Genomic DNA, 22915 nt, shown 5'->3' on the forward strand with positions numbered 1-22915 from the left:
TAAAAAACGGGACGAAGCCGAAGCCTAGTGATGGCTAAATGAGGCTTCCTGAACCACTGAGGCTTTCCAGCCCATTGGTTCACCAAAAGGTTCATTTACCTGAAGCCTCATGAAACAGTGTGCTCCCTAGTGACACCTGCTGTGCAAAGCAATGCATCGCACACAAATCTATTCATCCTGAGCGGTCTATGATCCTGAGCAACCGAATTTTCATACACTGTAAAAAATGTCTAGTGCTTTCAACTAATTATTATTTAGTAACTAGTTCCACAGATTTTTTACGTTCACTGAATTTAGTCCTAGAACTTGTTACCTGAAATAATATTTTTTAATTGGCTCAAACTTGACTTCAACATTAAAATGTACGTTTGCTCAATTATTTTTAAAGTTAATTGAATTAATAGTTTTTAGTTGGCTCAAACTTGACTTCAGCTTTAAAATATACGTTTACTCAACCTGTTTTTATAATTAATTCAACGAAAACATTTTAATTAGGGGTTTCATTTTTAAATGGTTTTAATTGTTTAACTAGTTACATGTTATAGCGAGGATAAAAACATATGAAAACACATTGTATCATCTGCATTTATAACATTTGTCATACAAAAAAATACATTTTCATAAGAATTAATTTCAAATTTCTTTAAATAATAAAAAAAATGACCAAAGCCCTTGTCACTTTTCTTTAATGCACCTTTAGTTTTGAAAATACACACACAGTCAAAGTAGATACAGTGGAGCATTCTTGCTTCTTGTCAGTGTTTCAGCTGGTAAAGGGATAGTTCACCAAAAATGAAAAATTCTGTCATCATTTACTCGCCTTCATGTTGTTCAAATCCTGTATAATGTTCTTTGTTCTGCTGAACACAAAATATGATATTTGGAAGAATGTTTGTAACAAAGCAGATAGAGCAACCATTTACTACCATAGTATTTTCCCCCCTACTATGGCAGTGAATGGTTGAATATAGGTTTGAAACAACATGAGGGTAAATGACAGAATTTTCATTTTTGGGTTAACAATCCCTTTAAGAAGAACTGACTGGCTTGGATGAGAAACTTTGCAACGACAAACCATCAATGGATATCTTGGTCACACCCATAGACCGTAAAAAAATATGGACGACTCGACATCATCAGTTTCCGCTTGGCAGATTTGAAGCTTTTAGGCGGCCTGCACGGTGCGGATATCTTGGGACAGAGTCTGCGCAGTAGCGATTTCGGGACCGGAGTTGCGCAGTAAAAAGCAGGAAGTAGAGCAGGAAGTACAGCTGCGATATCAAAAGCCCGCCCACACTCTCGCAGATGCAGAACAATTAATTATGTTATGAAAAGCGTGTCGAGGCGCGAAAGCTTCAGTATCTGAGAGGGAGACTGCTAGCCTAGAAATCTAGACGCACCCTAGCGGCAGCAAATTTAATCTGCCCGCAAGTGTGGTTTAGCAACTCTCAATTCCTATCTGAGCTGTATTCCTCAGAATCTGGACGGCCCAATCACATCGTGTATAGAGTCGGGGGGCGGGGCCATAATGACGACGGCCGAGTTGCGTTTGTGTGCTTCTAGTAAACACAGAAACTGGCGAACGGCGGCGGTCTTTCGAATCAGCTCTGCCCGCGCCTCCGGAAGACTTGGAGTTAAGCTTTCCTCTGAGAAAAGAACAAAGAACGGCACTGAAGTCATTCTTAAAAAGGGAAGATGTGTTCGGAGTTTAGCCGACCGGATACGGCGAATGTTTAATCAGTCAGCGAGCTCTGCTTCAAATATATTTGCAAAATATTGTGTGTAAAATATTGTGTTAGCCTATTGACTGGATTCGCGTTTTTTTAGTCCAGTCAACATTTGCAATTCTTAATGTTAACTGAATTTGAAAATATCAATTGATTTAATGTTTTTCAAATATATTTCAGCAGACTTAATATAATATGTATGGAAGCCTATGGAAGCCCGTTTCTGCCACTAAATAATAAATTTAAAAAAGTAATTGCGACTTTTTATCTCTGAATTCTGACTTCTCACAATTGCGCGTTGTAAAGTTACAATTCTGACTTTTTTTCTCACAATTGCGAGTTATAAAGTCAGAATTCTGAGATATAAAGTCGCAATTGCGAGTTATAAAGACCCACAAATGGCAGATCAACGAGCGGCTACATTTCTCTTCGATACGGTAGGAGATTAATCTGCATGTGGAGGATTTGAACTGTGACGAATCTGACGATGATTGACAGGGCAGATAAACGGTTACGGGATGCACGTAACTAAGCGACACAGTCCGTTAAAGATGGCGAAGGAGTATGTCCCGAAGCTTGCATACTTTTCTACTACACACTCAAAAGTATATACTTTTTCTTCACAAAAAGAGTACATACTTTTAGTACGTAGGCCTAGTATAAGTAGGCGAATTGGGACGCAGCGTCAGTCTTTCTGCCACTCAGCGGGGCGTAATCACAGTCACTCCAGCTGACGATGATGTCACGTGCATTCCCTCTATCCGGTTGTTAAGGCTGACGTCACGCGGCAGCGCTTCCGGGTCCAAACGCTCTATCTTATACCACAAGAAAAACTACAAACGGTGCTAATATACACACACAATGTGGTGTGATACTACAAAAAAAGCTATAATCATAACCTTTTTCTCCATACCAAAATTATAGATGGCCAGACAGTGATTCATCTTTTTTAAATCGTTAAAATTTTAATGTATGTGACGCTGTGAGCAGAGACTGTTGTGTAGACTGTAAGTATTTAAAATGTTAAACTTTTTTAAGGGTGCATACGTCATAAGGCCGTCTCATTTCAAAAAAGTGAGTAGAACACTTCAAATGCGACCTTCGAATGCGTCCTTCTTTCACAGGAATTCGGAGTGTGCATGAGGTGTATCCTTAACGGCTGGAGATATCCCATAATTCTTTGCGTCTCCGTTAACAACCGTCATTTTTTAAAATATATTATAAGAAAAACGTCACCACCGCCAGATATACATGCGAGCGTGTGGTGTTTAAATTAAGTAGTTCAAGCTTTTTTTGTTTTTGTTTTAAGCTCTATTATCTCAAACAGATAGTTGTGGTAAACAGGATAAACAACTGTTTAGTGCATTTTAAACGTTGAGAACAGTACATTGCTGTCAACAAGACAAGAAACATAGTCATTTTCAAGTTATTTAAATAATTTTCATTCATATGGCCTGAGATCGCAAAGAGGCTGAACTTGTTGGCATAGCAACGTGATACTTCCTGCCTGTGTGTCCTAGGAAGGACGTCTCGTTTAATTCTGATTGAGGACACTCTGCATCCTACACAGGACGTGTCCTCCGGAGGACGCGGCCTTCGAAATGTACCGAAATGAGACACAGCTTCAGAATGAAGCAATGACGTATTCAACAGAAAACGAGGCCTCGTTTGTCATCATCACATACAAGCCTCGAATCGGGGCTTCATCTGGAACGCCCCTTTTTGCTCGACACAAGCTCCGGAGCCTCGCTTCAGATGTCCCATCACTAACGGTCGGCCCAGAGTCTTCCAGACGGCTGGAAGTGGAGTTTTATGAGCGGCGGAGAGGCCTGCATCATTAATATTGAGGGGGTAAGTACTTGATATGTACTTGTTTGTAATTAGTACTGTGGTATTATAGATTAAATATAGTTATTAGACACTGTGGCGATGTTTCTATGCAAGTTTGTATTCCCAGACTGGAAGCACGTTTCACCTTCGTTTGTATATCCGTTACAATTGTGTCACATTTCTGTTACAATTCAATGCTAGCTACGCATAACTATCAACTAACGTTACACAATCTATGTTAAACTGGGGAAAACGGGAGATAAAGGGAATGCAGAGTCGAACACACCATGCCCCCGTTTTTTTCAATTTGTAAATTAATGTAACGCTATAGCTAGCTTAATGTGCCATTTTTACGATATACCCGGGGTGTTTACATAACTTGGCGTATCGATTATATCTGTTTATATTTTATATTGATTTATATTTAGTAACAGCTGCCAGTAGTGTTGTTTTCCTTCTGCCCAGTTTTTAGTCAGTCTTTGAAATTAGGACAGGAGATTGCTGTCGAGAATGCACTGCAGTCTGGACGATGGGGCGGAGCTATACATTTATGGAGCTAGCAATATGACAAAATTATCTGAATTCAGATCCTCAAATTCAATATTCTAAAATTAAGATCGCATAAATTCAGATCTTACAGAAAGTAGGCCAGAGGTCATCATCAGGGAAGAGTAAAGGATGTCAGAAAAATCCAACGGAGCACCATCTGATCATTTCATTTCCTATTTGTAACGGAATAAAGAGAAGATCAAACAGCCTTTTTATACTTTTTTGTTTATTTTTGATTAATGCACGGAAAAAGAGATTTCGGCTAGAGTTCTCATTTTTTGTGCGTGATTTACAAATCGCTGATTAGTGAAGAAAATCTAAGCATTTGACGTCATCTGTCGTTCTCCAGGGTTGAATCCAAAATCGCCCCCTAAACCCTCACTATTCCCTACTTTATTCCACTAATACAGTTAACTTGAAGGAGTGAATGAATGTAGATCCAATGAGTTTTCTTTCGGGGGTAGGGGCGGGCGATATAGCCTCAAAATTATATCACGATATTTCAAGAATATTTGCGATAACGATATTTATGACGATATAGAAAAAAATATATGGAACAAAGTTTTATTGGTTATTGCAGCTGGTAGGCAGCAGCATTTATTAGTGCAAACTAGGGCTGGGCGATATGGCCAAAATTTCATATCCCGATATAGCTCATTTGATATCCCGATAACGAAATACATAACGATATAGCAATTTTTCTGTTAATTCAGTTTATGAATAGTCTATACAAAATTGCGGAATGTGGAAATGCAGTTTGAAATGATATACAAAACAATTAAAGGTAGTATGGACTACATTTTTATTTTATTTAGAACCTTTTTTTCAAGCAAGACTTTTGGTAAAGTTAACACCTGCCTATGTTGACCGATGGTTGACCGTATCAATGTTAACCGATCAAAGTTGTCGGTATAAAAAAAAAAAAAAAGTGATCTCTAAATTAGGCTATTATACAGTGGACTAAACGCTACTACAATATAGCCATCTCATTCCAAAATCTTTGTGAAGTGAACATATCCCTCGCACTTAATTTTTCATAACTCGCCTGTTTGTACTTAATAAACAAATAAAAACATTTGCCGCTAGGTCACAGCGTTTGGGTTTGCGCGCTCACAAGGTTTGCAAAAAGTAAACAGGCTAAAACACTCGAAGTTAGAGTCAGGGCAGATGACAGTATGAAGCGTCATTCCGCATAAGATGGGCTTACATTTGGAAATATATTACATCTATATTTCAGTGGTAACACATAAGGTGTTGATTGTCTTTCTTTATTATTGTTAGCACTACCTCGAACTAAAGCGGCGTCTCTTCAGAGCTGTCATTTTCTTAAATGAGCCACGGCAATGTTTACAATGAGCTTCTTACGCAAATGCCTTTATTTTCAACGCGATCACCTTGTACCCAAACCATTTCGAAACTAAGGAGCCATTGTCCTCAGATTACAAACAAGCTCCTCGGCGGCGCGTTTGCGGGACTCGTGTTTCGCGCTGTGGGGGATTTAAAAAAAGTGACGTGAGTGGAAGGGAGGCGGCAGCGCTAGGAGTGTGGTGTGTGTGTGTGTGTGTGTGTGTGTGTGTGTGTGTGTGTGTGTGTGTGTGTGTGAGAGAGAGAGGTAGCGCAGCTCTCGGCTGTTATTTCAAATAGCGCAGCATATTTTAAACTCATCGGTTAACCGGTTTCAACCAGCTAATGGGGCTCGGTGGTCAGTCAAGAAAATGTTTAGTTTTCGCCATCCTACACCTGCCATTAAAATATTTCAATATATGGCTATATGGTGTGCCATGCGTAAAAGCCCGTTGCAGCGTCTGTGTCTGAAGTTTGTTTTGAGCGCTTATGCCACCACTCTGGCATAATTACTCTGAGAATAACCCTGGTCTGAACTGCGTCTACTACCGTCTTCCTCCATGTTTTTTTATGTATTGCAGCGTGCATGGGCATGCCGTGGCGTGAGGTGCATCTTAACGTAAAATCCTGCCGTAAACGCTAGGGGTGCACCGATCCGACTTTTTCAGTCCCGATACCGATGCCTGGGCTTTGTGTATCTGTCGATACCCGATACCGATCCGATACTATTGGTAAATTAATAATAAACTGTATACCTTCCTTGAAGAGACTAAAGGCACCAGACTTTACTAAATAAAGATAATAAGACAAAATAACAGATGTATGCAAAGTGTTGAATTCTTGTTTATTTAAAAAACAATTGTGCATTCAAATCTAAAATATAATTTAGGGCTCGACATTAAGCATGCTCATGTCTGTCCTTCGGATAAGTAAAATGGTCATTCACTTGTCGTGCTTGTCCGGGAAAAAAGTTAGGTGTGTGTGTGTGTGTGTGTGTGTGTGTGTGTGTGTGTGTGTGTGTGTGTGTGTGTGTGTGTTAGGCCTGGGCGAAAAATCGATTGAATGAATTAATTCGAATTTTTTGTGGCGGCCGATTTAAAATATAAGTAAATCGAGTTTTTGTGTAACGGCGCATTTTTGGCTCCCCGGAGTTTCCGTAGCATTAGTTTCGTGGCAGAGCAGTACGGCAAGCGACAACAACATCATAGCACACAAAACAGCAATAGTACGCGACAACATGGCTACCGGTGGAAGTGTGAAGTTTGTTCCTAAAAAAGGAATAAAATCCTCTGTTGTTTGGAACTGTTATGGGTTTGCTGCGACAGACGTGGATCAAGAGACCCCACGCTGCAACATTTGCCTAAAGCCCATCGCAGTCAAAGGCAGCAGCACCACAAACCTATTCCAACACCTGAAACAGAGACATCCAGCCGAATTTGAAAAATGCCAGTCTCTTCGAGATGAACAAACCCACTGTGACCAACAAATCTTAGCTAAAAAACAGCTAACTGTAGCCGAATCCTTTTCACATGGCACCGCATATGACAGGAAAGGGGCAAAGTGGAGAACAATCACTAAAGCGGTCACTTTGCACATAGCAAAAGACATGGTACCCATATATACAGTGGAGAAGACTGGGTTTATTAATTTGATTAAAACCTTAGACCCCAGATATGAGCTACCCAGCCGCAAATACTTCAGTGAAGTCGCCTTGCCCCAGCTGTACAACATAACACGAGAGAAAGTCAGCAGAGAACTGGAGGAGCTATCCTTTTATTCGGCAACAGCCGACATGTGGTCCAGTCGGACTATGCAACCGTATTTGAGTTTAACGGTGCATTTCATCAACAATGTGTGGGATTTGCGGAGTATTTCCCTCCAAACGTCGTACTTTCCAGAGGATCACACCGGTGAACTTGTTGCCAAGGGACTGAGAGACGCTCTCGACTGCTGGAACCTGTCTGAGAATCGTCTATGCTGCATGACAACTGACAGCGGCACCAACATGATTAAAGCCCTGAGAGTGAACGGATGGCCAAACCTCCAGTGCTTTGGACACAAACTACACAATGCTATTGGTAAGTCTAACAATAAGTAAATTAAAATATTCAATTTTGACAGAGCACACATTATCCTCATTCAAACCGCAGTCAAGCTAGATGACGCTCGTCTTTTCGTAATTCTACTACTACTATCATTTAGCGGACACTTTTTTCCAAAGCGACTTGCATCTAGGAGAACACCACAAGCAAGAAATCAAATAGGAGGGTCCAGCATAAGTGCTGGTTAGATTGCTGTGAGTCCCGTCGGACACAGGTGCTGCCATGCAGTGCAAAGATTATTATTATTATTATTATTATTATTTTATTTTTTTCACAGTCAGCCAAACCAGCATTTAGTCAAGCTGACTGGACTACGAAAATGCGAGTGTCTGACTACTTGACTGCGGTTCATCCACCGTTTAAAAAGTTTATGTGCTGTACGTGATTTATTGATTTTTTTTTTAATTAGGCCTAGCCAAAAAACTCCTCAAAAAAATGTCAATATGGCATGTCCATTTGATCTGTATTTGATTTATAAAGACAGTCGAATAGATTATTTTATAAAATGGATTCAAATTTGTCCACAAACTGCACATATGTCTATAGTAAACAAAATATGTTTGTGTATCTGCAGTGTCTGAGTTTTGGAATGACAAAGTTTTGAAATAGAGAAGAAAATACATCTTTTTTATATGAATGTAGACTGATATTTATTTAAGTCTGCAATAGTGATGTATGTATTTGCGTTTTATTCTTTATCATACAGAGAATGGTGTTAAGGATCCCCGCATAGATCGTGCCATTGGGGTTTGCAAGAAGATAGTCGCTGCTTTTTCCTACAGCTGGAAGAAAAGAAGAGAGCTGGGTGTAGCTCAGTCAGAGCTTGGCCTCCCCCCTCATCAGCTAACAACAGAATCCCCAACCAGATGGGGCTCCCGCCAAAAGATGATCGAGCGATTCCTGGAACAGGAGAAGGCTATAGCCCGTGTCCTGGGGTCTGATGTTAAAAGCCGCCATCTTGTGCCCTCTTGGCAAGACATCGAGGTTTTGGAGTCAGTAAACAAGGCGGTTAAAGCACTCCAAGACTTTACGGATGCACTATCAGGGGAAATGTATGTCAGTGTCTCATACATCAAGCCTGTTATGCATCTGTTCAAAACCAGTCTTTTGCAGCCTGAGGACAACGACACAGAGCTTACCAAAACAATAAAAAGGAACATACTGGGATACCTTGTTGACAAATACAGTGATCCTATTAAGGATGAGCTCTTGGACATGGCCTCTCTGATGGATCCAAGGTTCCGGACATCCTACATCGACCCAGACAAGGTGGAGAAAGTCAAAAGAAGAGCTGTCAGTGAACTTCTGTCTTTCCCCGCTGACAAAAGCACACCACAGCCTGGTCCAGTTGTGCAGGTGGACCAGGAAGAGGCAAGGCCTCAGCCAGACCCCAAGAGAAAAAAGACCTTAGCAACATTCTTCAAGAAGAGTGTTGCTGTGCCAACTTCTGACCAGTCGGAAGAAGCTAAAATAGAGACTGAACTGGCAACCTATCTGCTCTTGCCAGATGCAGACCCTGACACTGATCCACTACAGTGGTGGAAGAGCAACAAATCCAACTTCTCAAGGCTCAGTCACCTCGCCAAGAAATACCTCAGTATCCCTGCAACAAGTGCACCATCTGAGAGGCTTTTCAGTGTGGGGGGAGGAGTTGTCACATGCAGCAGAGCTTGCCTCAAACCAGAAGCAGTGGACAGGCTGATTTTCCTTGCCAAAAATGTTTAAATGTTATACAGCAACAACTTAAGAACATATCTCATGTTCTGCACCTTAACCAAAATTTTCTTTCCTGCTCATACATTCAGGGACCCAAATGGCACAGTTTATTTTCTTTAAAGCAAAGTTTGCACTTATCAATTTCAGTTGGAGTTGATGTATTTATTTTATCTTTTTTTTAAGATAAAAGATAAAAAGCTATTTTATTATTATGAGTATTTTTTTCTGTTTTTGGTTTAAAATGTTTAATTCTGCTAAGAGTAAGATGCAGTGCATGTTCATGCCATGTATCCCTGTATGTTGTTGCATTGTTTGGGCTAGATACAATGAAAAATGTCACTGTTCCTCAGATTTGAATGTATTGTTAATGCTTTAGAAAATGGTGCTACTCTCAATGTGAATGTTTGTCTCCTTTTAGTCTAGACTACAAAGTGTGACTAAACACACAGCTGGGAATTTGATTCCAAGAGGGTGTTCATTTATGTATTATTCATCCCAGAAATGGGGGTTACATTTGTCTTGCTTTTGATTAAATAAAAGCAAAATTTGCAAAAGCATGCTGCAGTTTGTCCTTATTGCTTTTCTTAATAAGTAGGGGGGAAAATCGGAAAAAAATCGTAAATCGAATTAAAAAAAATAAAATCGGAGATTTTATTTTTAAGTCATATCGCCCAGCCCTAGTGTGTGTGTGTGTGTGTGTGTGTGTGTGTGTGTGTGTGTGTGTGTGTGTGTGTGTGTGTGTGTGTGTGTGTGTGTGTTGTAAATATAACTTATTCTGAAGCAATGTTCTCAGTGTTCAATCAGCTTTGACATATTTTAAATCTGCATATTAGTGATATTTTACCTTTATAAAGGGCATTTTCCCCTAATCTTATTAAATATAAGCTATGCTTCAGGTTTTATATTATATTCTTAAATTTGATCTATACATTAAATTTAAATAAGACACTATAGGGATGTTACCAATCAAATTAAATTATTTACCCAGAAAAATTACTACTGCATTAAATGATGTTATGAGATTTGTATTTTTGAATAAACAAAATAAATGTTGAAAAATATAGGAAACTAAACCACCAGTATAGGTGAGTCTTAATGAGTGAGTCATTGAGTCATTAATTCAAACGATTCATTCAAACGACTGATTCCTTTAAGAATGAGGCAGTCGTTTACGAACAGGTAATTGAATCTTTGATTCAACCACTGAATCATTCCGAACACATGAGACATGTTATGGTTCTGCTTTTTGGAACTTTGTTGCTTGGAATCTTTGTTTGGAACTATTTTTGCAGCTGAAATAGAACAAAAAGACTCAATATTGCATCTAAAATGTAAGTAACTAATGTTAATGATTGTTTATGGAGCTGTCATAGGAAATCAGTGACATTTTCAATCGTGATGGTATTTAGGAAAACAGCACATTTGGTTGTGTGAAGTTGTTTAACTGTATCATATGTTATAAAGATAAAAACGTAACATTTTTAATGTTTACCGCAATTACTATGTGTGAGTGGCGCTTTTTTGATTTCTCCTCAAGATGCGCGAGCGTCCACAGCCCGTTGTTACCGTCAGTTCATTACATTAGCATTATCCACTATCAGTCACCACTTACACTAAATTAATTATTTGCATCCTGCAAAGTTAGCTGCTGGGCTATATTGTCCACTCCTTTAGTTTTACTGAGCTGCAGGAATGCAGCGTGCTCCTTAACATGGTGTCTCTGGATTAAATTGGTAGTATTGCCGACAGATGAACTAGTTGGCGTGGCAAGCATAAAATATCTCTACACATCCGACTCTCTGGCTCGCTCCATGTTGCTTCGAGCAAGCGACACACGTGAAGCTGACGAATGCTGTAGGGTTCTGCTGCGATTAAAAAAACAACAAAAAAACACCTGGATCGGCCTGTGGATCTGTTCATTTTTCCGATCCCCGATCCAGCTTTGTCATCAGTATCGCGGCCGATATCCGATCCTAATATCGGATTGGTGCACTCCTAGTAAACGCCATATCGTGCCGTAAGCGATAGAGCCTTATATAAAACGATAGATATTTTCTATGGTCCAGACGATATATTTCGTCATATCGCCCAGCCCTAGTGCAAACAAAATTAACGGCATTGTTTATCCTTTTCCAATGAGCTAATGCCATTGATGAGAGAATATTTAATTCAAAGTGTAAATCTACTTTCATAAGGTACAAGTTACTAGTGTTTTCACTGGAAATCTTAAAATAAAATAAAAACCCTATATATATATATATATATATATATATATATATATATATATATATATATATATATATATATATATATATATATATATATATGTCTGTATGTATGTATGTATGTATATGTAGAGGGGTGGAGGGGGGGGGGGGGGGGTACGTGGGGGGACGGAGTCAGGGGATTGAATTTCGAGGGGACGGAGTTCCAGTTGGAGAAAAAATGGTTAGGTTTACTTTTTTTGTGTGTGGAAATGAATTAAAATATTTTAGCCACTCAATTGTCTACAATATGATAGCCACATAAACGTAACGTAATGTATAATGATAAAAACTTCTGTGGAATATTCTGTGATAATGGCAGCGCAATGTCGACTTTTGTGATTAGCCAGTACTGGCAGACTGCAGCCGATGGAAATAATTCTACATTTAATTCTGTGCACATTTTATTCGGATTATTCCTCACAGAATTTCAGTTCAAAACAGACCACGAGGTAAATTATCTGAAATGATTTTGACCGATAATCTGAATAGAAACTGTTATTTTAAATGGATAAAGCTCTGTTAAGGCAGTGTTTCCCAACCAGGGTGCCGCATCACCCTAAGGTGACGAGAGCAGGGGTGCCGTGTAAAAGGTGCACTTGCACCGCGGTTCATCTCACATCTGATGGCAAAGGTAATATGGACTAACTTGAAAATAATGCTTTATGTACGTTTCTGTCGATGGATAGCCTACACGTGCTGGTTCTTCGGTGATACATTACAACAGCGATAATAAAATAAAAAACGTGGGCACAACGTGGGTCTCTCTTTGTAAACTGTTCATGCATGCGAGTGCTGTCATATGTTTAATATGACGAGTCATTTCCTCCGAAGACGCAAATGAGAGCGCGCACATCTGTCTCTGTGCACTCGTCCCAAAGCGCGCACACGTCTCTTTCTCTTTTAAGTCTTGAGCTCGAACGGACAAACTCACACAAAAAGTATGTCAACATGTCCATCTTGATGAGTATCCAAGCAGAATATGGCTCAAGAGAACTTTATACAGTCGAGAAAGACGAGCATATCCCTGCACTAGTCTTAAAGGAGCAGTAGCCTTTACTGCTGTCTGTTTAATGTCAAACAAAAGATAAGGACATCACTCACTGCTCTTGATTGAATAGCTTTTGTACGTTTAATATGGATTAATCTTCAATTTAAACAGTTAAATATGCAGTTATTTTACATTTGATTACTTTATTCAATTTCTCTACCTAAAAATGAATGGTAGACCTACCTAAAAAACCGGAAAAGCATTATTTTTATCAGTATCTTTGCTTGATGGTATTTATTTGTGCTGCTGCTTGTATTCAAGTTATTGGTTCTTTATTTGTTATTTTATTTATTTTTATTTGACAGTAGGCCTAGTCCTTTTTTCCCTGGACATAGCAAATGCTGAAATGGGGGGTGGCAACAGTTTGCCTGCCAATTATTATTTTATTTATTTAATCAAGTAACATTTAATATCTCTAACTAACGTGTCGGAACTAGGCCTGCACGATATTGGGAAAAAATTACATTACACATACATATTTTTTTCCCCAACGATATATATTGCGATATTGAGAGCCATCAATCCAGGCTAAAGTCAATAATTACCATTCCGTGATATTAATAATTTCACTAATAAGCAAGCCTCATTACAAGTGACAAAAAGAAATGTTGGAAAGTATGTGTAAACATGAAACTAAACCTCCAGTAGGTGGCAGCAGGTGACCGTCTTAATGAGTGAGTCACTGAGTCGTTCATTCAAACGATTCATTCGAACGCTGAATCGTTCACACTTGTTGCTATGAGTGAGATGTTACAGGTCTGCTGTGAACGATTTTCACTGCTGAAATAGAACAAAAACACTAAATATTGCATCTAAAATGTAAGTGACTAAGTGATTGTTAATTAGTTGTTTATGGAGCTGTCATATGAAATCAGTGTCATTTTCAGTCGTGATGGTCTTCAGGAAAACGCTCTAGTGTTGTGATTTCTCCTCGAGAGGCTGCACGAGCGTCAACAGCGCGACCTTATTATCATCAGTTCATTATTATCCACAATCGATCGCCACTTACACTAAATAAATGCACAAACATTCTTGCATTTTGGTGATTCGCTAGTTATTTTTTGTTTTAATCCGGCTCTTGTCCGTCAGTCAAGTAAAATTCTCTTTCACTCGTCCCTTCAAAACACCCACATGTCCCAGACAAGTGTTAATGTCGAGCCCTGCTTTGTATTCGTCGTAAAGATCTTTGTGGTGCCGTTTTAAGTGATCAGACTAATTGGTGGTGTTTTCTTGTTTTGTGGCCACAAGACACTCCATGCAAAGTACCTCTTTTTGTTCAACATCCTCCTTTATGTAGCCAAAATAGTCCCAAAAAGATGATTTCTGGTACGAACCTTTTTTTCCCCTCTTCGGATCCTCTTCGTCGCGCATTTTATCAGTGAATGTTTGGCCGTGAGCGGTGAGCAGCGGCACAGCGAACCAATCACTGTGCAGGCTCGCGAAACGTGCATGTCACTCCAGCAACACTCTCGTGTTTACTGTGTGCTTCCTTAATACACCATGGGCTACTACCATAGACCATAAAAAAATACTACTACCCTTCACATCGCATGTTCCGGCAATGTGACTATCGCACACGCGCACATCGCGATGTCGATGTTAAAACAGAATATTGTTCAGCCCTAGTCGGAACTAGGGATGTCAATTTTCACAAATTCCCATGATCGATCGTCGTTTAAATTAACGATCAATTAATCGATTAATCGTTAACCATAATACTGAAATATGTGTCTACAGCAGTGGCTTATAGCCGACAGCATGACAGGATGTGCAATGCTGCTCAAAACGCCATGTTCTTCATCAAATGAATCAGAAGGATTTTTTTTTATCTAAACAAAGGGCTATGGGATTGTAAAATTAGTTGATGTTATTTATAATTTAATTAAATTACTTATTTAATAACCAAATATAACCTGTAGCCTAATACAACACCAATGCCGGATCAGATCTCAGATCTGTTATTCAAGGGATCCCCTGGTGTTGAGACTTGTATGGCTTAATATAACATAAATGATGTCTCTTACTGAATTATGTAGTAGAAAACCCTTGAAAGATCTACGTTATTTAAAAAATCGATTTTATATTTGGACCATGGGCGGCGCCATTTTGTTTGCGTTCTAGGTTGATGACGTAGAGTGGTTGAACTCCTCAATCAGCTGGCGTTACCCGTAGCTATTTTTACCACAACGCAACTCGAAAATTGTTTCAGAGTTAAACAAAACCAATGAATTGCTTTGTAATTGTACTTAAAACACACTCAAACATACATGTGCAAACAAACTCACCTACACAAGTCACAAACAGATCGGCGGGCGCGCACACACACCTGACAGACTGCTCTGTCTCAATCGAGATGTTGGGCTGCTCAGTCTCCACGACAGGGGCTGAATCCGAAATCGACCCCCTATACCCTGAAATAGGGCATTATTTGAAGGGACGGCCATTTGTAGTGTTGTCCGACATCATAGTGGACATGTTCGAGTGCACTCATTCAGTCTCACGTTGCACCGCAGTGTACAGCCGATTTACAACAGCTGTCCGACTTCACGCACCCAAACATACATGTGCGCACAAACTCTCTCGCTCACACAGACTCACACACACCCCAACAGATCGGCGCGAACACACACACACACACACACACACACACACACCCCAACAGATCGGCGCGAATTAACACACGCACTGCATGCGCGCATACATAACCCTCAATCACTATTCCCTATGTTGATATCATAGATAGACTGTTGATATGCAGTAGATTAACTGTAATGCCTAATGTAACCAGCAGAGGGAAATATCTAGGTAGGATGATGGGATAAGTTAACGTGAGGAAGAGAGGCAAGATGTTTTGGTGATGATTAGGGCTGGGACAAAAAATACGTAGACGCAAAATATGCGCTTCGATTCGTCAGACTCAAAATAAAGATGGTGGCGCCAGAGAGTAGTAGCAACCATAGATGTACATAATAAAGTATATTATGTAATTAAGTATATTATTTATTATGTATATCTATGGTAGCAACACGAGTGGCTCCTCAGACTTTCAGAAGTGCAAGGCTTGCGGGTTGGCCACAGTCTATGGGGTTGGCGCGCGATGCGCACGGAGCATCACAGGCATGCGCGCACGCGTTTTGTTGTCACGGCTACATAAACAAATTTCTGCACACAGGAAGACAGATGTTTTGGTAATATTTGATGTATTTTAATCACAAAAACAAACATTTGCATCAAGTGAAAGCATCGGACACATTGGCTACGTTACCTACATAATAAGCTGTTTTAAATTTAAAATGTTCAATGTCTAATCGCGCTGATGTGACCAAGAGTATCCATCCTCTAAGTGAGCAGTTTCATCCCAGGACTATTCCGGTTTTAAACGGAATATTGGCGCCCATAATGCACTCTACGTGTAACTTTTTTCACTGTCATGCCGCGGATGCGCGTGGCGTTTCTGTTGCGTGTCAGCCACGGGGCTGCGTGGCGTTTTCTCTGCCTTTGCACACTAGAAGCGTGTCTGACGCGGCGCTGCTGCTGCTATTGATGCGGAGGGAAGCCCTATTCCTAATGTTAAACATAAATAGCCTACTGATACAGCAAAGAAAACGTCGGGAGTAGCCACATATCCATGGTATTGACGGCAAAATAGGCTACAGAATATTTCGTTTTGTATTGATAGTTGCAATATTTCAAAATCGATAATTGACGTTTTTTATTATTACAATTAGGCCTATATCTGCATTTATGTAAACCTACAGACTTTCAAACATGAAAATGTAATTTAATAATATGTATTCGTGTCAAAATGATATATAAACATCTTTTCCTAATCTATTTTGCCTGGAGACGCTCCCAACACACGTGAAAAATAGGCGCTCTTCTATTTCCAGCATGCACGCGTTTTCCGCGCGTCACAGGCAGTGTGCAAACTCCAACCTGTTAACATGTGAGCCGAAACAAAAACGGACACGCCACGCAGCCGAGACGCTCACGCTTGCAGTGTGTCCCCGGATTTGATTAACCAACTTGTTGATATTTAATCGATGGGCATAGCCTGTAGGCTGAGTTGCATACATAGAACAATCGTATAATATGTTTCTTTGTTGTAGGTTAATACTTATTTATTTGTGTGTGTGTGTGTGTGTGTGTGTGTGTGTGTGTGTGTGTGTAGCCTACTTTATGTTTTCAAGGTTTTATTGAATGCATTGCTCTTGTATAGTCTTACTTTGGAATTTTAAGAGCAATAAACATATATTGCAATGTTAAGGAATTCGTTTTTTCATTCAGATAATTAAATCAACATGTATAAATTGCTATTAGGCAATTAATGGGGAGATAATCGGTAATCGAATCGAATCGTAACCGAATCGGACAGGAAAAATTAATCGTTAGATTAATCGATGCATCGAAAAAATAATCGCTAGATTAATCGTTTAAAAAATAATAGTTTATCCCAGCCCTAGTGATGATGCATGGGATTGGTTTGTGCATTAAAGTTTGAGCACAAGCTCAGTGAATTAACCTCAATCTTTAAACTTTCACTTTTAAGACACAAATTACTTTCGCTACTTTTGTTCACTAATACAACTTGAAGGAGTGAATGAAGACGATCGAGTGCGTGAAGTCGGACAGCTGTTGTGTGTAAATCGGCTGTACACTCGTTATTATTGCGGTGCAACGTGAGACTGAATGACTGCACTCGAACATGTCCACTGGTGTCGGACAACACTACAAATGGCCGTCCCTTCAAATAATGCCCTATTTCAGGGTATAGGGGGTCGATTTCAGATTCAGCCCCTGTCGTGGAGACTGAGCAGCCCAAAATCTCGATTGAGACAGAGCAGTCTGTCAGGTATGTGTGCGCGCCCGCCAATCTGTTTGTGACTTGTGTAGGTGAATTTGTTTGCACATGTATGTTTGAGTGTGTTTTAAGTACAATTACAAAGCAATTCATTGGTTTTGTTTAACTCTGAAACAATTTTCGAGTTGCGTTGTGGTAAAAATAGCTACGGGTAACGCCAGCTGATTGAGGAGTTCAACCATTCTACGTCATCAACCTAGAACGCAAACAAAATGGCGCCGCCCATGGTCCAAATATAAAATCGATTTTTTAAATAACGTAGATCTTTCATGGGTTTTCTACCACATAATTCAGTAAGAGACATCATTTATGTTATATTAAGCCATACAAGTCTCAACACCAGGGGATCCCTCTCAGAATGTGTGGACGCTCTTCCAAGAACAACGTGCTGAAACGTCACCTAAACCCAATTTATTCAAAACGATTTATTAAAATATTGTTTTCATTAATGTTATGTAATATGATTGTCCCAATCATAGTCATTATTAGTCGTGCGTTGCTGTTTGAACTGCGCGAGCTGAAGCGGATGCGCTGAATCAACACTGGTAAGTTACACTGAAGCTCTTTGTTAGCACATTATTTAATTCAACAAAAAGCTTCCTATATGAGAATAATCAGATTTATATAAAGTTAACAAAATATTACAAATTATATATCTTCACAAAATGATGCGAATGCACAAGTGAACTTGAATTGAGTTGCTGATATTCATATTCAGAATGGGAGACACGTACACGCGCTCGTCCTGGAACAACGCTCTTAACACGGCACCTAAACCCAATGACTTTACAACCATTTATTAAAATAGTGTTCTCATTTATGTAATGTAATATGACAATCCCAATCATCGTTATTATGCATTGCTCTGTATGCGCTAAATTCGAAGCACTGAATGAAAACCGGTAGCCATCCATGACTGAAGCCATTTGTTAGTGCGTTTTATTTCGCTGAAAGAAACGCATCCTAAATGATTGATCACATATATAACGTCACAAAATAAATGTAATATTACAAATTACTTCAGCACAATCTGATGCGAATGCAGAAGTGAACTTGAACTAGTTACATTCGCGAGTCAGAATGCGTGACTCAGTCGTGTATGCGCTCTTCCTGGATCAACGCAATGAAACACACGGCAAATAAACCCAAATACTTAACAATCACAATATTTTATTACAGTAGTGTTCTCATTAATGTTGTGTAATATGACAGTCCCAATCATATGCATTGCTGTTGGAGCTGCACGCTGAAGATGATCACCGCCACGCTTTTGCTACCGCTCGCCTCTAACGTTAATTATTAACCAAATGCATCCTTATGAGAGAAATCAGCTATAGATAGGCCTGCACAAAAGAAACACAATATTACAACTTACATTTGTACAAAACAAAAGGCTGCTAATGCATATGCAAGCTTGCAGTCATGATGAAGGTTTAACTCCAGCTGTAAAATGGTCCCAAATATAACTCAGGCACGCTCGCATCATTTTTCCTCCCGTCTCGCGGTTGAGCCACACGCACGCGCATGACCCTGCTTAATCGATGATCGATAAGTCTTATCGATCAAATGTCTTATCGACAATTAATCGATCATCGATAAATCGTTGACATCCCTAGTCGGAACCATTGTGTGTGTGTGGGACAAGACCCACCCACTTTTTAAGACCAATGATATTGGACCCACTCACTTTTATCGTCTCTAATTCAGCACGTCTGTTTAGAAACACTTATTATTAAACACATGTTAAGTGCTTTATTTCCCCTTTTTTAATAATTTTCTCCATTTTTATTGAAAATAAATGCCTTTCCGATCTGATATGTGATGGGAAAAGGTAGGCTAGTAGAGCCAGTGTGGCAAAAGGCGGATTCGAACCTCTGACCAATTTGTGTCAACTTGAAGCCATGCATCTTACCCTACACTATAGCCATGATAAATAACTCGGTGATTTCTGTAATTTTGTCTGGCCCAATCAATCATTTAGTAAACGGAACTATTTCTATCTGGACACGGAGCATAATAAACATGCAATTGTTCATTATCATTAGGCTACCTGTGAAACTGTTGATTTCTATGGCAGAGGTCTTTTATTTAATAGGCAAGAGATATGGCCTCAAATGCACCATAATGCAGGATATCACATCTACGAAATAATACATTTTCCGATGTGCCGATTTTCGATAATGCGATTTATCACGATAATGAATATGCACGATATTGTTATCGTGGGCACTTTAAAATATCGTAAATAATAATTTATTAACAATTTTTTTTTATTTTTATAATGCACTCAAGAAAACTTTGCCCATCAACCGAATAAATGCTCAACACCGCTGTATTCTGCGTCAAAGGGACACGCGCTCAGATATAAACAAGCCCAACGTGCGTTTGCACATGACTGAACCGGTGAAGGAGACGCGCTGCTGAAGTGCCGCTCAGTGACAGCAGAGGGCGCTGATGAACTGCAGAATGCAGCCGGTTACCCCGGAAACTCGCAAACAAACAAAACGCGTGTAGTTTTTAAAACAGTCATTCGTTTTTGTAATCTCAATGTTGTTCATCACAGCACCAAATACTTAAAGACTTAAAGACTTAATAGGCTATTTATTTTCAAATGTAAACATTTGTATACTTTAATCTGGACTACAACCCTAATAATTAGAACTGTTCTGATTATTTGTTATTCATACATATTATACTGTAGTTCAGTATAACTTTGAGATATGACTTCATTAGTTAACATGTTAATTCATTATTACCAAACTGACAATGAAAAATACTTATAAAGAATTAATCATTCTATGTTAATTTCTTAGTTACTTTTTAATAACATTAAAATCAAAATCAAAATAACTTTTAATGGACCTAAGATAAAACTAACAATGATCAGTATTTCTTAACTAACATTAACAAAAACATTATACTTACTGTACCAAATGTAGCTATTGCTCAGTCTTAGTTAATGCATAAACTAATGAGACCTTATTGTGATTTGTAAGAGCCTAATTCTTTTGCACTTTAATCTGTTTGAAAATTGTACTTTTACAGCTCTGAAAAAAATCAAGAGACCACATAACATTGATTTCTCAATGAGGGGTCTCTTAATTTTTTTTTTCCAGAGCTATATATATTTTTGGTGCATTATTGTATTTAAATATTCAGTTATTTTTGTTCTTACAAAAATAGTTATTAAAGCTGTTATGCTATGGCAACACCTTTTTTGCAACTTATTTCAATATCGTGATAATATCGTACATCGTGATAAAACTTCATCAATTAATCGCAACATGAAAAATTGATATCGGCACATGCCTATCCATCACTTAACCTGAGGACAACTTAATTACCTTAATAACTTAATTAGAAGGTATCTTAAACTGTGCAATAAAAAACACAACACAATTTCCAAACTACAGTCCGCCCAGTGAAATTCGGCCATTTCCACCACTGTATATATATAAGTTAGCTAAAATACCGTTCTGTATTAATGAGCTGTTTTCATTATGAAGCGCGCACGCACACACACACGTCACTCACATACAGAGATCGCGCTGCAGATTCAGGAGCACGGAAACATTTACATTTAATCATTTAGCAGGCGCTTTTAACCAAAGCGACTTAAAAAAGGGGAGAGCAATAGAAGCAACGAAACAGACAAGGCCAACAACCTGTAAGAAGTCTCAGTTAATTAGCAAAGTACACAGTTTTTTTTTTTTCTTTTTTTTTGGACAAACAAACAAAAATTTATGGATAGTTAAGTGCTATTCTTTAGTGGTCAGGTGCAATTGGAAGAGATGTGTCTTAAGATGTTTTTTAAAAATGGCTACAGACTTTGCAGCACGAATTCAGATCGGCAGGTCATTCCACCAGGTGGGAACGGTCCAGGAAAATGTCTGTGAGAGCGATTTCATGCCTCTTTGGGATGGAACCACGAGGCGTCGCTCACTCGCAGAACGCAAGCTTCTGAAGTCTGAGCAAGCGACTTTAGGTATATTGGTGCAGAGCCAGTGGTTGTTTTGTAGGCGATAACTAGTGCCTTGAATTTGATGCGAGCAGCCATTGGTAACCAGTGCAGTTTGATGAAGAGAGGCGTAACATGAGCTCTCTTCGGCTCATTAAAGACCACTCTCGCCGCTGCATTCTGGATCAGCTGCAAGGGTTTAATAGTGCATGCTGGAAGCCCAGCCAGAAGAGCATTACAATAGTCCAGTCTGGAGAGAACAAGAGCTTGAACCAGGAGTTGTGCAGCCTGTTCTGATAGGAAGGGTCTAATCTTTCTAATGTTGTATAAAGCAAATCTGCAGGACCGGGCTGTCGCAGTAATGTGGTCAGTGAAGTTTAACTGGTCATCAATCACAACTCCAAGGTTTCTTGCTGTCCTTGATGGAGTTATGGTCGATGAACCAAGCTGAATGGAGAAATTTTGATGAAGTGCTGGGTTGGTTGAGAAAACAAGTAATTCTGTCTTTGCAAGATTGAGTTTAAGATGATGCTCTTTCATCCAGTCAGAAATGTCTGTCAGACAGGCAGCGATACGAACACTGACTGTAGGATCATCTGGTTGAAATGAGAAGTAGAGTTGAGTGTCATCCGCATAGCAGTGATAGGAGAAGCCGTGTTTCTGAATGACAGAACCTAATGATGACATGTAGATGGAGAAGAGAAGTGGTCCAACACTGTAAAAAAAATTATAATCTTCCCAACTCAAAATTTTCTAGTGACTGGTCACATCTAAAATTTTCAATTGGCCCAAGTGAAATTCTGTAAATGTAATTTTATCAATTGTAGCAATAGTCTGTTAACATTAGCTCAATGAGAAATAATTCATTAAAACAATTGAAAAGAAATTAGTTTACCAACCCATGTTATTGGCCCAATTGTACATTTTAAATTGTAGTAGCATTCCTTTTTAGTTTTACCTAAACTAAAAATGTATTTTGGTAAATTTATATTAGTAAAGCAACTTCACTGTATTGTTTATTCACCGTTGCCCCAAAATAAATATATTAAACACTCAAGTAGGGCTGAACGATATTCTGTTTTAACATCGACATCGCGATGTGCGATAGTCACATCGCTGGAACATGCGATGTGAAGGGTAGTAGACCATGGGGTATTAAGAGAACGGTAGCACACAGTAAACACGAGTTTGTTGCTGGAGTGATGCACGTTTCGTGAGCCTGCACAGTGATTGGTTCGCTGTGCCGCTGCTAGACATGTGCCGATTTTCGATAATGCGATTTATCACGATAATGAATATGCACGATATTGTTATCGTGGGTACTTTAAAATTTTGTAAATAATAATTTATTAACAATTTATATTTTTTTTATAATGCACTCAAGAATTCTTTGCCCATCAACCGTATAAATGCTCAACACCGCTGTATTCTGCGTCAAAGGGACACGCGCTCAGATATAAACAAGCCCAACGTGCGTTTGCACATGACTGAACCGGTGAAGGAGACGCGCTGC

The 22915-nt window shown here is 39.2% G+C and overlaps 2 protein-coding genes and 1 long non-coding RNA gene across 3 annotated transcripts in view; all 3 read left to right on the plus strand.

Annotated features, from left to right (window-relative positions):
• The window catches only part of LOC137040512 (sodium channel subunit beta-4-like), a 503850-nt gene that overhangs the window by 457458 nt on the left and 23477 nt on the right, over positions 1–22915 (plus strand). The window lies entirely within an intron of this gene.
• LOC137040515 (uncharacterized) overlaps positions 3223–22915 on the plus strand; it is a 32739-nt gene continuing 13046 nt past the window's right edge. Inside the window, exon 1 of the long non-coding RNA XR_010897919.1 lies at positions 3223–3578. This is a non-coding gene — a long non-coding RNA (uncharacterized lncRNA). The remainder of the gene's footprint in view (positions 3579–22915) is intronic.
• LOC137039580 (E3 SUMO-protein ligase ZBED1-like) lies at positions 7228–9462 on the plus strand. The gene is made up of 2 exons (XM_067414887.1): positions 7228–7528; positions 8259–9462. The coding sequence occupies exons 1-2, from the start codon at positions 7243–7245 to the stop codon at positions 9275–9277; spliced, it is 1305 nt and encodes a 434-aa protein (XP_067270988.1). The 5' UTR covers positions 7228–7242; the 3' UTR covers positions 9278–9462.

Source organism: Pseudorasbora parva, chromosome 14 (genome assembly GCF_024679245.1).
Source record: "Pseudorasbora parva isolate DD20220531a chromosome 14, ASM2467924v1, whole genome shotgun sequence".
Taxonomy (NCBI): Eukaryota; Metazoa; Chordata; class Actinopteri; order Cypriniformes; family Gobionidae; genus Pseudorasbora; species Pseudorasbora parva.